The 18325-nt window shown below is 37.1% G+C and overlaps 1 protein-coding gene across 1 annotated transcript; it reads left to right on the forward strand.

Annotated features, from left to right (window-relative positions):
- Window positions 1–14160: 14160 nt before the first annotated feature.
- TAAR9 (trace amine associated receptor 9) lies at window positions 14161–15220 on the forward strand. Its single transcript, XM_069488425.1, has one exon. It carries the CDS (start codon window positions 14174–14176, stop codon window positions 15218–15220), a length of 1047 nt encoding a protein of 348 aa, XP_069344526.1. The 5' UTR covers window positions 14161–14173.
- Window positions 15221–18325: the final 3105 nt, after the last annotated feature.

The following is an 18325-nucleotide window of genomic DNA, read 5'->3' on the forward strand; positions in this document are numbered from 1 at the left end:
GTTGTGTTCATATTAACATAAATACCACCTATATAACCTCTGCCATGTAGGACAGAGAACTACCTGTTACTGAATCTCCAGTGTCCAGAATAGCAATCCAGTGAATAGGAGATAATTACCTGTTCATTTAATAGTCACTGAACTAAAAATATTTTTTAAATGGACACTATGGGATCTGCTGGGAAAGCCAAAGAAGTAAAAGACACAGAAAGGTAAATATAGCCATAGGAACTTATTAGTAAATGTGAGGGACACGTTGACTTACGAAAGTTTGTTTTTGATTTAGAATACAATGGAAAAACCATAGCTGTTTTAAGAAATCTGTGCTAGCTTAAACTAATATTTTAATAATCAAGAGTTAGTTTAGTTGTGCTTTATTTTTAAGCACCTTTCTTGTCTCTCTACAGTCTACTTTGTTTCTATTCAAGACCACACAAGTGCCCAGTCATATGTCAAACACAGAATAGATTTTGCTCCGGCATGGAGGTAATAAATAGGCATCTCATCTGATGAAACTCTTACGTGGACAATTGTAGCATGACTATTGGTAGAGTCGTTTCTCACTTTACTTCCTAAATATTCCTTTTTTTTTTTTTTTTGAGACAGAGTCTCTCTCTGTTGCCTGGGCTAGAGTGCCGTGGCATCAGCCTAGCTCACAGCAACCTCAAACTCCTGGGCTTAAGCAATCCTCCTGCCTCAGCCTCCTGAGTAGCTGGGACTACAGGCGTGTGCCACCATGCCTGGCTAATTTTTTTCTATATATATTTTTAGCTGTCCAGGTCATTTCTTTCTATTTTTAGTGGAGATGGGGTCTTGCTCTTGCTCAGGCTGGTCTCGAACTCCTGACCTCAAGCGATCCGCCCACCTCAGCCTCCCAGAGTGCTAGGATTACATACGTGAGCCACCAAGCCTGGCCTCTTCTTTCATTCTTGATATTGTAATTTGCATCTTCTCTTTTTTTTCTTGGTCAGCCTGAATAGAGGTTTATCAATACTAGTGATCTTTTATTTTAAGCTTTTGATTCCATTGATTTTTAAAATTATTTTTCTGTTCTCAATTTTATTGATTTCTGTTCTAATCTCTATTATTTCTTTCCTTCTACTTGCTTTGAATTTAATTTGTTCCTTTTTTTCTCGGGTTTCTTAAGCTGGAAGCTTAAGTTTCTTATTTGAGGTCTTTTTCTTCTCTTCTTATGTAAGCATTTACTGGTATAAATTTCCATCTAAGCATTGGTTTAGCTATAGCACACATATTTTGATGTGTTGTAGTTTTACTTTTAATAAAATATTAATAAATATTTCAAAATATTTTAAAAATATCCCTTGAGACATCCTCTTTCACCAATGGTGTTTTCTTTAAGAAATGTGTTATTTAATTTCCAAATATTTGTGGTGTTTCTGATATTTTTCTTCTATTAATTTCTTTATGGTGAGAGAATCAACTTTGTATGATTCCTACCTTTTAAATTTGTTGAGGTCTGTTTTATGGCCTGCAATATAATCTATGATTATTTCAAGTGCACGAGAAGGGAATGTGTAATGCTGCTTTTAGGTGAAGTATTTCACAAATGTCAGTTGGTTCAACTTAGTTGCTAGTGTTTGGGGGGACTTGACTGATATTCTGCCTCCTTGTTTCATCGGATACTAAGAGAGGAGGGTTGAAGTCACTAACTGTAACTGTCGATTTCTCTACTTTTTGTCACGGTTGATTTCTGAGGGATGTTGTTTCAGTTCTTTGGCTCCCTGCTTGGGCTGTTGCGGGTTTGGTCCTACATGCTCATTGGCCTCCTCGTTTTTGGCCCTTTCTCTTTTCCTGTGGTAAGTGCTGCCAACCTGCACCTGTCCCTGACACTTTTCCTTTCAGATCTATCAGGATTTTCCTCATGTGTTTTGAAGTTCTTTTGTTACGTGTATACATATTTAGGATTGTTATATCTTCTTGGTGAACTGACTCCTTGGTCATCATACAGTGCCTCTCCTGTCTGATAATAATCTTTATTTTGACATCTACTTTGTCTGAAGTTATTACAGCTACCTCCGATTTCATTTGATTAGGGTTTACATGGTATATCTTTCTCTACCTTTTTGTATTTACCCTATGTCTTTACATTAAAAGTGAGTATTTTATAGACAGCATACAGTTATGTCTTGCTTTTTATTATAACAAATTCTTTGTCTTTTAACTGGTATGTCTAGATCATTCACATTTAAAGTTATTGACAAGTTTGAATCAAAATATTTCTAGTTATTGTCTATTTGTTTTGACTATTTTTCTTCCTTTTCTTTCTTTCCCGGGTTTAATTAAGAATTTTTAAATGATTCTATTTTATCTCTTCTATTGACTTCTTTTTTTTTTTTTTTTTTTTTGAGACAGAGTCTTGCTCTGTTGCCCAGGCTAGAGTGAGTGCCATGGCGTCAGCCTAGCTCACAGCAACCTCAAACTCCTGGGCTCAAGCAATCCTTCTGCCTCAGCCTCCCGAGTAGCTGGGACTACAGGCATGTGCCACCATGCCCGGCTCATTTTTTCTATATATATTTTTAGTTGTCCATATAATTTCTTTCTATTTTTAGTAGAGACGGGGTCTCACTCTTGCTCAGGCTGGTCTCGAACTCCTGACCTTGAGCGATCCACCCGCCTCGGCCTCCCAGAGTGCTAGGATTACAGGCGTGAGCCACCATGCCCGGCCTATTGACTTCTTATGTGTACCACTGTTTAAAAAAATGTATACCTCTTTTTCAAATAAATCTGAATCTGCCTTTGATAATGTAAGGACATTCTGACAGTATTTTTCCCAAGTCCTCCCTCTCCTTGTATTATTGTTGTCATACATTTCACTTTCATATATACTTGAAAAACACAACATATTTTTCTATTTTTGCTACAGTCATTCAGTTTTTAGCAAAATTTCAAATGAAAATAAAGTTTACCTTTAAATATTCCGTTTCTGAATCTCTCCAATTCTTTTTGTAGACCTAAGTTTATAACCTACATCATATTCTTTCTACCCATTTTTTTCCTTTGGAATGAAAAGGGTAAGTAAAAGGGCAAGAAAAGCAGACACCTTCAAGAGGATGATTTGTACTTATGACATAAAACTTTACATTTTCTTATTAAAGTCATAAACAAAGTGAAAGAGAATGACAAATGAAGAGAAAATATTTGCAACCTCTAATACCAAATGGTTTACATCCTCTTATAAATCATAAGAAAGACAAGCCTCACGTGCTAGACTCCCCAACCAGCTGCCTTCTCTGGAAAACTGCCCTTGGCCCAAGGGGAGCTGCTCCACCCACAGTCAATATCCTCTAATCCCCCCAGACCTCAGCCAATGACAAATTGGCATTGGTCCCTGGACTTAGGGCAGAACTAATTCTGTGGTGCAACTTGTGCTCCAGAACTTCCCTGTGGGATCCGACCTAAGCTAGTCTCCAGCTGAGACCACATTCTTTGCTCTTTTCTGCTGACCATCCAACTTTCCTTACTCCCCTTCTCCTGTGAACATACTTCCCGAATTCTCCTGTTCTTCACCTCGGTCTCTGCTACTAGACAAACCAACTTAAGATACCACACTAGAAAAATTAGCTCAGAATACACAGTTCATAGAAGTCTTGGTTCAAATTTCTTAAAAAATAGAGCCTAAGGCAAAACTTGACTTGCTTAAGTTTTACAGTAATGCTAGGGCAGCAAGAGCAAGGTAAAAGGGAAGCAAGGCTGGACGGGAGGAACAGCAAATACACAGTGATGCATCTTGAAGGTATCATGGCTTTGCCACTTAAGACCAGTGGCTTGGGATATCTTCCAGGCAAGCCTTATAGAACCACTGTTCCATGCAACAAAATGTGGAAGGTTGTGAGGGATAGGGGAGAGGGACAGGAATTTACTGCTGCTTTTTTTCCTTCCCTTGATTCTCATGATCAAAGTTCACCCTGTGGCACATTAAGCCCCCTGTACTTCCGGGTTGTGTTACCCAGGCTTTGTGGAAAGTCAGATCCAAAGCAGAGAACTGTGCATTGCTCGAGGCAGGGAGTCGGGGAGAAGCCACAGCCTCTGTGGATTGGACTGGTTGGAAACTGTGCGCTGGTGCTGCTGTGGCTCACGCTCACAGCACAACAGAGGCTTTGCGGAAACCCCGCCTCAGTGCAGGGGAGCTGCAGAGACCCAGCGGGGTTAATAAGGCGAGAAGGGAAAAAAAAAAATCTTTAATCTGAGAAATGCAAACCCCTTTAAATTATCAGGCCCAGAGAGGCATTCTAAATGAAACAGCAGTCACATCTCACTTCTCCTTGAGTTAAATAGTTACCTCTTAGAGCCACTTGCTATGTAGGCTCTAACTGACACCAAATAGCCATAAAATGTCATTAGCTGGACACCATAACCCTTATCTATAGTTCAACAATGCATAGTAAATCACTAACCAATGTTATTTCTGTAACTGACAATTACACTGACAATTCCTGATGAACAACTTTTGTAATAGCCCCCTCTCCTGATTTGTCCTTTTATGTTTAAAAACTTGAGCCTCTAGAGCACTCCGCAAGGCCACATAGAAGTGTGTCCCGGCTGCAGTCCTCAACCTTGGCCCAAATAAACTCTGTATATTAATTATGCCTCAACTTCTCCCTTTTAAGTCAACAAAGACAATGGCTCTGGTAAGGGGGATCTCCTGGGAACAAATGGCTGAAGTTCTGGAGTCACCTGGGGCTAAATCAATCAGGGGAGGTCTATAAACTGTGTGGGAAGGAACCAAAGTAGCCAATAATCACATATGAATAGCAAACAAAGGTACACAGAGAAGAGTGCAAGAAAAAGAAAACAAGCTGTTTTTTTGTTGTTGCTCTGACTTGTCAAATAAAAAACAAATCTGAAAAAAAAAAATCCTGAAGGTTCTAGGCTTGGAAAAAAAAAACAAAAAAAACAAATAAATCTGGACTTAGTAAGAAGAGGCTGAAAAGTTACTGCAATGAGGGGAAGGAGCTATTATGAAAGTGAAAACATTTTGACCATAAGATCTGCAAGTGTCTCAGGAGTTAGGTAAAAGGGCTTTTATAGAGAATAGTAAACAAGACTAGGAAGAATTGGGTGTGGGGAAGTGGGGTGAATGGGAATGACAAGATCAAACATAGATCCAGCCTATTGGGGCGGCTATTAAGGAGGAGCTGGCTGTGTGCTGGCTCAGGCTGGGGGTGGACCAAAGTTCAGGGACCTGGGGAAAGGAGAGAATCTTAACTGAAATTTTGTTAATGAGCATTTTGTTCTTATTGATCGGTGGAGATCAGACGTTCAGCTAATCATTTATGAGGCAAGGAATTTGGAGGGTTAATGTCTGGCCATGCCATAGGAATACAAAGGGGCATCCATGAGTCTTATCTAAGTCACATGCAGGAAGGTGCTTCTTTGCTATTGTCATTTCCCAGGTCACAAAACATGGGATTTCTTTAATCATCACTGTCTTCCAGGATCACAGGGCTCACATTAAATTCAGCACGGTCAGACCTAAGACACAGGCAATATAAGAAAGAATGACAATACCTGGTGTTGTTAAAAGACAGGTGTGTGTGGAATGGATACTCTCTTACAGTGTGGCAGCTCTGGAAATTGCTGCAGACTTTCTGCCATTTTTAAATGTAACGTACTAACTCTTCAGCCCATTAACCTCACCTATAGAAATTTATACTAAGGAAATGCTCAGACAAGTATGCTGAAATGACATATCACAGTGTTGTTTTAAATATCAAACATATGGGAACAATATAAATATCTGCTAGTGGGATTCATTAAGGACATTTGCACACACATAACAATGAAATATTATGTGACCCTTAACCAAGATAACAGAAAGCATGGTGATTAAGAGTGTGTTCTCTGGAGTCAGACTGCCTAGGTTCAAACTCCAGCACTAGCACTTGGAGATGTGTGATTTTGTGCAATTCACTTAATCTCTCTGGGCCTCTGTTTTCTCCCCTATGAAACAGAGATGTATATACCCCCTAGGCTCAATGGGAGGATTAAATGAGTTAATACATGTAATATTGCATGCACTGCAATATAAACGTCGTAGAATAGCCAGTATTAGATTTATATTATTGACATCCAAAGGTGTGTGCCATATATTAAATATAAAAATCCAGTTACAAAATGAAATATGTGTTATGGAAGCATTTTTAGAAAAAAATATATATAGAAAAAGCAATATCTGGAAGAATACACATGCAAACTATAACTTTTTGCTACATATACTTCTGAACTGTCCAATTTTTTGTTTTAATAAAACACATAAAGGAAATAAATAAAATCATCTTCTATTTGGAGATAAATAAAAGATATGCAGATAATCAGGAAGTAGGGTGGATGGGATACCCCATAGGTCAGGCCCATACAGTAGTGGGCTCTGAGGTAATAATTCTCTGGTCACTATGGTTAAAGAAAGAATGATTTCTATAGATTCATTTTGTGGCAGATTAGTGTGCAGTCTCTAAAAGCATAATTATTAAGAATATTGAAGCACTTCCTATAATAGTTAATCTGCTAATTCACAATTTAAAGGTTCAGTGAAAACCAGCCAAGCCTTGGCCTTGAATATTCCTAGTTATGACTCTTGCCTTCAAGTAGCTCACAGTAGGGGTAGAAGAAAGAACACAGGTTCAAATTCTAGTTCTGCCATTTACTCTCTGAATTTGAGTACATTACTTAAAGTCTGTGCACCTTGGTTTTCATATGTCAAGTAGAGATTATAATATTACATCACACAGTTTTGACCATTCAATGAGTTCACAATGTAAAACATTTGTAAGAGTATCTAGCATCAGGTACGCACTTAACAGGTGTTAGCTCTCATTACTATAAGAGTCATAGGCAAGACATAAACACCATTCATGGATGGTGATGTTGCTTCAGGAAGGACTGCAGGAAGGAGGAAGGCATTGGTGTTGCTGGGCTTAGAAGGAGGAAGAATTACTGGAATGTGGAGATGGGTGTGGTGGGACTCACTGCTCCAGTTCCCTCTGTCCCTTTCTTTGTCTTTCTATCCTTTTCTTTTCACCCCATCTCATCTGTGGATCCACTCTCTGCTCATCTCACATCATCATCTCGTCTTATTTTTCATTTGGACCTTAAGGAGATTCAATTGAAGTTCTATGATCAATGGCAAGACTATCAGTTGGGTAGTTTGTTGTGAAATTAACAATGAAAATTGATGAGCAGTTAGGATCTTACCTGTTTTAGTTGGAAGAATAGCAAACTTCTCTTCCTAAAACATGTGAATCATGTATATAAATGACATCAAAAAGCACTGGGTCAGCACTTTGGCGTCAGTGAATGGCATCTTAGGGTTTTTTACCTATTACAAACACACTGTAATGACTGTAAACTGTAAATGCACTGCCAAGTGAAAGTGAAAATCCCCAGAAGCAGCCAAACAATTATAAATCCACATGTATATAACCTGTTTTCTTCTCATATGAATAACAAATTGAAGCTCAGAGAGTTTGGGAGTGTGTGCAGGGTCATACATATTAGAAACTTGAATGCCACTTGTCCCTTACTAACTCAATTCAGAGTCCCTTTGACTGGAGAACTTTCCATAAGGAATGCCTTCAACGTGGCTCTCCCCAAGGCCCTCCCCCGCCTCCCAGGAGTGTTCCTCTCTCTCTTTCCAGAGTATTTATCTCAAGGCTTTGTAATTGTTTACTTGGCCTCTCCCAGACTAGACTATGAACTTGTTCAGGCCAGGAACTGTGCCTTTTATCTGCATTCTTAGTACCTGGTATAGATACCTAGCATCAGAAGGTAATTAGCAAGAGTGAATGGAAATGAACGCACCTGATTTTTCTAATTCCCTGTTTAGAGCTCTTTCCTTTATAATAGTGCTACGTCTCCCGGAAGTAGCAGTGTTTCTCATCAAGCGGTCTGTGGAATGCTAGAATCATTTGGGGTGCTTGATTTAGAAAGCATATTTTGGGTTTCACTTCAGACCTAGAGATTATTCCTGAGTAACTTCTGAGTAGGACCTAGAAATCTTAAACGAGAATTTCATGGGATTCTAATGAAGATAACAATTCAAAAGTTTTTCTTTGAGTGATTTTTATGAAGAGGTGGCTTGGGAGGGAGAAAGTGGATAGCCTCCTAACTGGCATGCTTTTAAAGTGTTTGGTGTGGGGCTTATTTTAAACAGACACTTCCCTCTGGGCATTTACTTGTTTAGCTTTTGAGTTCTCAGTTTGATCAGCCCACCATTGCTTAGTTTGGCCACAAAGGGGCAGCAGAGTATGGGAAAAATAAGAGGGACCTACAATAGAATGGAACTATTACCTTTGAAATAGTTTAATAATAAAGAAATGCCAAGAAATGAGTAATATGGCCCAATCCTTTTCATACTTTTACCTAATTTTTTGAGGGTCTTATTTTCAAGCATCATAATTTATATTTTTTTTAGGTAAATTATTTCTAAATCGTGGATAAAATTCCCTTAAAACCAAAACAAGTGTTTGGAAACTTTTTAAGTCGGGGGAATTATCCTAACTAAAGATATCTTCTGATCAAGAAGTGGAAATTTTTTTAATTGCTTGAAAAAACCCATTATATCATTTGAAATATGTGATGGAGAATATTCTATCAATTAGATTTTGGTCAAGAAAGAATCTAATAATGGAAATTTCAGAAACATTATTACACCTAACTTGTCCCATGCTTTATAAAATAAAAATCCAACATCTTGAACAATTTTATTCAGATCACAGTATGGAATTGTAAAGTTGTTAATTGACTTGCATGTGACCTGAGAAAAAGTGGGGTTTTTTGTTTTGATTTCTTCTATTTTTTTTTAAGAGACAGAGTCTCTACTCTGTTGTCCAGGCTGGAGTGCAGTAGCATGATCATAACTCACTGTAGCCTCAAATTCTTGGGCTCAAGCAATCTTCCTGCCTCAGCCTCTTGAGTAGCTGGGACTACAGACAGGCGCCACCACATCTGGCTAATTTTTAAAAATTTTTTGTAGAGATGGGGTCTCACTATGTTGTCCAGGCTGGTCTTGAACCTCTGGCCTCAAGAGATCTTCTCACCTCAGCTTCCCAAAGTACTGGGATTACAGGAATGAGCCACCACACCTTGGTGTGTTTCATTATTTTATAGTGACATTTAGTAGATGCCTGACACACAGTAGATTCATACTAAATAACCATTCCCTTAACATTCCAGGTGATTAATTATGACATATAAGATGATGGCCCCCAAGTAAATCTCTTTAGTCTTTTGAGCTCTGTACATATCTATCCATTTATTTATTGGACATATCTCCATTGATTGTCCAAAGTCATCTCGGCTTCAACACACATCCCAACTGGAAATCCTCTCCCCTCCTCACCCTCTACCCAAACTTTCTCCTCCACCAACCAGATTATCTAGGCCAGAATGCAAGGAATCATCCTGTAATTTTCATTCTTTCTTATCCACAACATTGAATCTATTTTCAGGTTGTTTTAGGCAAAAATTTAACACATTAGAAAGGTTTAGGGAAGATTCCAAAATCTACAGGAAGGCAAGTGAACCAGGTTCAGAGAAGAACCAAGTGAAGATTCCACCGAGTGATCTACTTAGAAAGCCACCACACAAACTTTCAATCTTAGTTAAACTCTGTCACCATGACTGTGGGACGGTGTCACTGCAAATGCTGTGAAGAGTCTCTCACTGACACTGTGCTTGCGTCACACTCTCAATTCTGAGTGGCACTTGCATGAACACTGCAGACACTGGGGAGGAATGGTGCAGAGAGGGGGCCGATAGTATAATTCGGGGCCCAATTTCCCCTCTCTTGTATTTCTTGCCAATAGGAAGAATATTTGAATATTGGGCACTCAAATTAATGCATGTCCCCTACAATCCACACACCTTTTTTTCTCCATACTTACATTTAAACATGCTTCTCTTCCACTTCTTGTAATAAATAATCCCTTATATTACCCATAACACACGCACTTCTTACCCAAGTGGCAACTCAGTTCTCCAAATTATTGCTTCTGGCTTCAAGTTCATGATTTCTGGGTGGCATACATTGCTCCTTTAGTTCAGTTACAATCCTCTCTCAATATTCAATACTTTACGGACTAAATTATGCACTTAAATACCACTACATGTTGGGCATCCCAAATGTTAAAATATGAACTCAAAATGCTCCCAAATCCAAAACTTTCTGAGTGCTGACATGACACTCAAAGGAAGAGCTCATTGGGGCATTTCAGATTTTGAATTTTCAGATTATGGATGCTCTACCAGCAAGTATAGTGCAAATATTCCAAAATTCAAAATAATTGGAAATCTAAAACATTCTGGTTCCAAACATTTTGGATAAGGGATACTCAATCTGTTAATATACCCTATAAAAAGTAGTAAAATCAAGGGAGGTAAAAGAAATTATAAAGTTATAAAAGTCATCATACTATATGATTTTAAAAATTTGGAAAATTGTAAAAATTATGTTAAACGAACAATCCTCTTTTCTATGATCGGTCATGGGGTTGTAGTTTAAGTTGTCTTTTCTTTCCCTCTATCTTTTCCATCTTCCATCAGCAGCTCAGCTGTCAGATTTCTCTAATCAGTGGTGGTGCTTCATTTCTGAGAAAATTGAGCCTTCAGGAATCCTACCTTTATTGGGTAATGAAGTTATTCCGTTCTTTAACATTTACCATTTCTTTAACATTCATGGGTACCAGCCATACAGTTTACTGTATTCACTGCATAGCAGCAACCCAGGATTATTGGGGCCACAGCAAATATCCTAACCCCCTTTTATAATGATTTGCCCGGTGACATTAGAAACCCAAATGGCCACATGGCAATCTCAGCTCCAAATTCAATGAAACTATTGGTTGAATTTATTGATATTAATGTGCAAGCATTCCTCCATTGGTTGATAAATCTCTAAACCCCTCAGAGACCACAGTTGTTATTATGGGAAGACAAAAATTTCAAGTGGGTATTTAGGAGAAATATCACCACCATTTCTACTCTTGACTTTTAAGACTCACAGTCTGGCAACGGGATAAAAAGCGCTGTGTGCTGCTAGCTAGTAAGAGCATAGACCACTTCCCTAGGATAATATCCTACCCTCCCCAAAAACGTTTTCAACTAGCACTACATTAAAGTCTTCAATAGACCATCCCAGCAGTCCGTAAGGTGAGCTGATGCTGGGTCTTTGAGTATACAAGCACGCATCCCACAGTGTCAGCCTACTATTTCACTCTGTCAACATACAGTACCTCTCTGGATCAGAAGCAAAATTGTGTGGGTACCACGATGGTGCATCAGATATTCACTAGGCTGACAGATGGTGGTGCTGACAGAACATCTGAGAATGAGTTGAGCCCTACATATTTCAGTAATTTAACATTGATATGATACCTTTGCCAACTACTATCCCTATTCCAATTTCGTCAATTGACCCAGTAATGTACTCCATTCTAGGATCATATATTTCTTTTAACTGTCTTGCCATTTAGTCCCCTTTATTCTGGAAAAGTTCTTCAGCATTTTATGACATTGACATTTTTTACAGAATATAACCTTGCCTCCCAAACCCTCTACCTTTTAAAAATAGGATGTTTCTCACCTTGGGTTTGTCTGAAATTTCTTCCTGATTAGATCCATGTTGTGCATTCCTGACTGGGATACTGCATGCAGTATACTGTGTGTTTCTCAGGGTGTCCTACCCAGAGGCATATTTGGCCATCTGACCTTCATCGGTGATGCTAATTTTGATCATCTGGTCAAGATCTTGTTTGATTTCTCCACTGTATAGCTACTGTTTTTTCTTTTACAAATAATAAGAAATCCCTGGAAAACACTTTTAACTATGCAGATACCACTGGATTCTTATTAAAATTTTCTCCTCTTCCCCCAAGAATCATCCATTGCCAAAACCAATATTAATGTGATGGTTCCAAATCCATCACTCTCCATATGTATCAGTTGGCACTTTGCAGTCTATTGTAAGGAAGGGCATCCCTCCTTTTTCATCTGTCGATCTATCTGTCTTTCTATCTATGGATCTATTGATCTATCTATATATAATTAATACAGCCTCTTTGATTCCCATTTTTTCAAAGGCTTGTTTTTTTTTTTTTTTTATTTTTCCTGATTATTTAAGAACTCAAATTGTCCTGGATTCGGGCAGTAGGAACCCATTCATGCTGACAACATTGCCCTTATGAACTGTTCCAACATTTAAAAAAAAATCTCTTCCTTAATTTCTGGCGTAAAAATGTGTTCCAGGTTCTTCCTGTACCTCCTTACTGATCCCATGCTGGAATGAATGATTTCTTTGAGAAACCTTAGTTCCTCTTACTGATTAAAAGTATTAAACACCAAGATGTGGGTCTTAGACATGCTTATTGCTACTCAAGTGTCTTGGCTTCTACAAAATGGTAAGTTTTAAGACACTCTGTGAGATTGAAGGCTGCTCTTTTAGGGCTTGAGTATAAAAACTGAGAAAAGGTGTCATTCTCCTTTTGCACAAAAGCAGCATTACTTGGGCACTAGTGAAGTGAGGATTTTTAAAGCTTAGGGATACAGCATCCTTTACATAGACTCTAAACTCTCAGGCAGGGCACCAACTATGCGTCAATAATGAAATTCCTTTAGCCATCTTGAGAACAAAACAAGAGATGTGGTGAGCCTTATCAGGAAATCTGGGGCAGAAGAGGAGAATATGGGAAGTCAAATGTGATTTTATTGGGTAGACTGATTTGTGAGCACATAGATGCACCCATCTGGGGAGTCCTAGGAGAAGGAAGAGATTTAATTTTGTCCCATCAAACCAGTGAAAGCTCAAGTAAGTATGAACTGGGAAATAAAAGTAAAAATGAATTTATTTAAAACTCACAGAATAGTGAAGCCTGAAAACACTGAAAATACCATGGATATGCCATTTAAAACTCACAGTCTTGTGAAGCCTATTACCTAAAAGTGTAGCTATATAGATTTTAAAAAAATGCACACACATATGTGTATGCGTATGTGTTTCTAGGATCCTGTATTTTCAACAGAGCCCAGACCTATAGCATGGGGTAAATGACAATAAAAGTAATCCAGTTATTAGCTCAAAGATTAAGATCCAGATGCAAGGTTGCACTTATTCAAGTAAAAAATAATTCTTCCCTGTTGTTAGGTGAACTCTGCAATCCCTCTTAAGACCATAGCCTCACCATAAGAACAAACTCAAACACGTGGACAAACCAACTTGGTCTCTATTTGAACCTTGGATGACTTAGCATGAATCCATTCTTCCAGGGACTCAGGTTACCTAAAAATACCACTCCAGTTCAGTCCATTTGTTGCCTACTCTTCTGTGATAGGTTTAAAATGATACTGTTTTTCTAAAAATGGGAAGGTGAGGTTCTAGGGGAGTTATTGCTTATTTTAACAAATTCTTATTGATTTTAGACACCTAAAACTATTAGTCTGAAAAATACTTTCACACTGATTATTTTAGTATCAATTTAATAAGAAGCGTTCTCCAAATCAACTCAAGCTGTCTGAACCAGGAATGAATACAAAAAGAAAAAAAACCACAAACTGTGCAAATATAAGCAATAGGAAAAATGTATTCATAAAGTAAGTTTGAAGCAATTATGAGTAAACTTTTCCTCGGTCTTCACACTCAATACTATAGGGATTTTGGAGTTATATTTGTAAAGGAGATGTAATTTATTTCTTCCTTCTTGAAAAAAATGAAATATAGCTTGTCATTACTGCTTAAGTAGCTACTCTGGGGAGATAACTTAGAAAATAAAACTCAGCCTTTTGTAGCCTATTTATTTCTTAACTCAAGTGGTTACAGATGATATTGTCAAAAGGTAAAGTAAGACACAAAAAAGGGTTTTTCTAGTGATTAGCAGATTATATTATGCAATAGATATCATTGGACTAAGTGTATTGGCAACCACTTATTTAGCAATATATTTGACAATGTTTTTAATGGCTTTCTGCAACATATTCCCACTCTAAATATTAATATATTAAAAATGTGGGAATACTTTTTGGAAAGATTAAGAGGTAGAAAATCATAAACTTTTATCATTTTAACTAGAGATTTTTTTTCCCCAGAAGACTTTAAAATTGCCATTTCCTTCATAAGAATTGCTGAAATCAAGAATTTGAGAACTTTAATCCAAACAACAAGGCAATGGTGAACAATTTCTCCCAAGCGGACACCGTGGAGCTCTGTTATGAGAACGTGAATGGATCCTGCATTAAAACCCCTTACTTGCCGGGTCCCCGAGCAATCCTGTATGCTGTCCTCGGCTTGGGGGCTGTGCTGGCAGTGTTTGGGAACTTACTGGTCATCATTGCTATCCTTCACTTCAGACAGCTGCACACACCTACAAACTTTCTGATCGCGTCCCTGGCCTGTGCCGACTTCCTGGTGGGCGTCACCGTGATGCCCTTCAGCACAGTGAGGTCTGTGGAGAGCTGCTGGTACTTTGGGGAGAGTTACTGTAAATTCCACACGTGTTTTGATACATCCTTCTGTTTTGCTTCTTTATTTCATCTGTGCTTTATCTCAATCGACAGATACATCGCTGTTACTGATCCTCTGACCTATCCAACCAAGTTTACTGTGTCGGTTTCGGGAATATGCATTGTTCTCTCTTGGTTTTTTTCGGTCACATATAGCTTTTCTATCTTTTATACAGGGGCCAATGAAGAAGGAATTGAGGAATTAGTAGTTGCTCTCACCTGTGTAGGAGGCTGCCAGGCTCCATTGAATCAAAATTGGGTTCTACTTTGTTTTCTTCTATTCTTTGTACCCACTGTTGCCATGGTGTTTATATACGGGAAGATATTTTTGGTGGCTAAGCATCAGGCTAGGAAGATAGAAAGCACAGCCAGCCAGGCACAGTCCTCCTCAGAGAGCTACAAGGAAAGAGTAGCAAAAAGAGAGAGAAAGGCTGCCAAAACCTTGGGTATTGCTATGGCAGCATTTCTTGTCTCCTGGCTACCGTACATTATTGATGCTGTGATTGATGCTTATATGAACTTCATAACTCCTCCTTATGTTTATGAGATTTTAGTGTGGTGTGTTTATTATAATTCAGCTATGAACCCCTTGATATATGCTTTCTTTTACCCATGGTTTCGGAAGGCAATAAAACTTATTGTAAGCGGCAAAGTCTTAAGGAGTGATTCATCAACAATTAATTTATTTTCTGAAGAAGTAGATACAGATTAAAAAGATTACTTCAGGGATTTCAAAACTAACTTGGACTTAAGTTCAAGTGCAAAAATAAACACTTGAATCTGGAGAAGAAAGAGTAGTATTTGCCAAGTAGGAGGACATTACATTCAACAGTTGTTCTAAAGCATTTATTGTCTTCATAAATTTGGGTACTTTTTAGAATTTATAAGTGAGTAAGATTTGCTGATTCCTTCTTTTCTTGTATTCTCTTATAGTTTTCTGATTCTCTACTTTCTCCTCTGATATTTTTACTTGTTTCTTCAAATAATTTGAAGCTTTGTAGTTTCTCCCACACTCATGATCAGTGTTGTCTTGTCCAAAACACACAGAAGGGAAAATAAAGATCCTGCTAACTTGTAAGTTAGGTTCTTTGGAGATAAAAATCTTCTTTAAAGTATATCTTGCTTGAGATGTAAACACGAGATCAATTCTTGAAACTTTTTGAATCTAAAAAGACATTATAGAGAGCTGGAATGTGAAACTTTCTAGTGACTGAGATCATCTGAAAAACACTTGACCTCTTGTTTTTTCAACCCAGTAATTCTTCCCCTCCCTTTTACAAACAGTGTGTTTACAAAGAACATATTTGGTGATTATATGATTATATACTACATCTTTCTTACTTTTGGAGACATAATTTATTGTAGAATAAGAATGTGAACAAAAAGATGGTTTCTGTACTTTTTTAGTAATTTGAGGTAAATTAAGAATTTTACTTTAAAAAGCCAATTCAAATTAACATTTTTTTACTTTTAAGTTCTTACTTTATACCAGACACTGTATTTGGCATTGCAAATGTATAAAGCTGAGTGATCCAAATCTAATTAAGGATTATTTCAAAATAGCAAATACCCAAATTTGTATTATACACTTAAGGAATAGCTTTAGTTTTCTCATCTGACATATATTTCTCAATCAACATAAGTTTTAATTCATTTTAATTATGTTTTCAGTTTTGCAAGATACAGCAAAAATTTGAAAAAAAAGTAATAATAGGGTGGTTTGCCTTCTCAAGTCCTGGAATCTGCCTTAAATCTTTGTTTACGTAGCTGATTTTCAGGCTATTCTGTAATATGTTTGTTTTGTGAAATGAAAAGAAAAGGTAAATAAGTAAAAAGTTACATAAAATTGTGTGTTATATATTTAATAGATGAACCAGTTTGGAAATACTTTATAGAAGATTAAGCTGTCTCATTTGTCTGTTAATACTTTTCAAACAGAGCTGAGAGTAATTAGGAGGCGAAAAAGGTTAAATGTAAAAGAAGACAAAAGAAATATGAAAATCTTTGTAGCAGAGTATCTGTTTGTGTTTCAGGCCAAACAGTCGAGGAACGGGTTTATTGACCACCTTTCAAATGCTCACAATTAAGGCCTTTTATTCTCATTCCTTAAGAAGGAGCTCACAGCTTGGGAGTCAGTAGTGTCTTCATGGAAATGTGTGTTCCATTCCTCAATTGCAAGTGTGAACTTACCTTGATACTCATAAAAAATAAGGAAAACAGTTTGGGAGACTTTACAAATATATACCACCCTTCACTTGTACTATTAGAGTATAATCTTTAGATGAACTGTTTACAAAACTAAGTGGTATCCAGTGATGATTTCAAGCTCTTACTCACATCACAGTGGAAAATACACTTTTAATCTACTCTTTCTTGTTTTTCCACTCTTCTTGTAGCCCTGCATAAAGAAAGTCTTTCGATCAAAAATTACTTGTTTATTTTCCCCCAAACTAACTAGACTATTAGTGCAACACCACTCCTCTCTCCTCATTTATTTATACAAATAAGCTATAAACTTCTTTGCCAGCTGCCTACTAAGTTGCTGGAGAGCCATGGTTATATTTGAAACAAGACAGACAGAGGATGGAAGTAGGCTTCACTCTACAAGACTGTCTGCAAAGTAAAATCCAACCTTGGAACACATTGCTGAGCTTGGTCTCTTAATCCTGGTGAGCTTTGGCTCCAAACTGTCTGCTTCAGCCAATGGAAGGTTGCAGAACTATTTCAAAGAAGTAATTAATCCACTTATGCCCCAGGTGGTAGCTATATAAATACTGTGTCCCTCATATGTATGTACTATTATTAAAAATATATGCTTATTTTTATTAATAAAGTACACATTTATAAGCATTGCTGAATTCATAATAGCTTTTGTCTACATGTTTTTTCCTCCATTAGCTGATATTAAAAGGATAACTGCTATATTATGTGAAGCTCTGTGTATTTTTTTTTAAATATTGAAATGGAGTGCTCATGCATAGGAAGTTATTAGAACAATTGCTGTAGTTAGTCCCAGTGTTGGTCAGGATTAGAGCAACTTTGTCAGTTATCTATTGGTAGGGCTATGAATACTCCATCAATAACACATCATAAAGACAGAATAGGCCACTGTTAACACCTAGGGCCTCTCAGAGAGCTACCAATATAACTGTGTATTACTCCAACAGAGTTTCTTCATTTATTACTGATGTAATTAATACTTAACTGGATGTCATGAACTCTTCATGTGTTTACAAGCTTTTAAGATACTGTGTTTATTTTCTTCAGTTATAACACTCAGTTATGTTTTCACTCTTCATTTGAACACATTGCAACCCGTTTAAAGGTCAGTCTTAAAGAATGACATTTCAGCATTGTTTGTGTATTTGAAAAAAACAGAAATATACTAGTAATATTAATTTAAAAATCACATTGTTTTGAAGTGAGCATTAAAAGCAACAGATATGCCCTTTGACAAACAGAAAATGTATTCTGTTTTAAAAATTAAGTCTGTTACAGTATGTCAGCAATAATTTTTAGATATTTTCCACTTTTAGATATATTCCTATGCTTTATAAATCAAGTAATTTGATGTTTACTAAGTACTTTTTATTTACTGATAAGTTTTGTCCACATTATTTCCATATCTAGCACAGTGTTGTATACTCATTAAGTTCATAAAGATATTTTTAAATAAATGAATGATCAATTCTTCTTTATTTTCACCCATCAGTTACTTAGTAGTCTAACACTGGTCTTTTATATTTAAAAAAACAATTGCTACCTTCTTCTTTATTTGATCTTCTAAAATAGAAAATACTTAATTCTTCACCCCTCA

The sequence above is a fragment of the Eulemur rufifrons genome, chromosome 15, assembly GCF_041146395.1.
Source record: "Eulemur rufifrons isolate Redbay chromosome 15, OSU_ERuf_1, whole genome shotgun sequence".
Lineage (NCBI taxonomy): Eukaryota > Metazoa > Chordata > Mammalia > Primates > Lemuridae > Eulemur > Eulemur rufifrons.

Bases quoted from the DNA above. Each gene is read 5' to 3' on its own strand.
- TAAR9 (XM_069488425.1), top strand. From the start codon at position 14,174: ATGGTGAACAATTTCTCCCAAGCGGACACCGTGGAGCTCTGTTATGAG.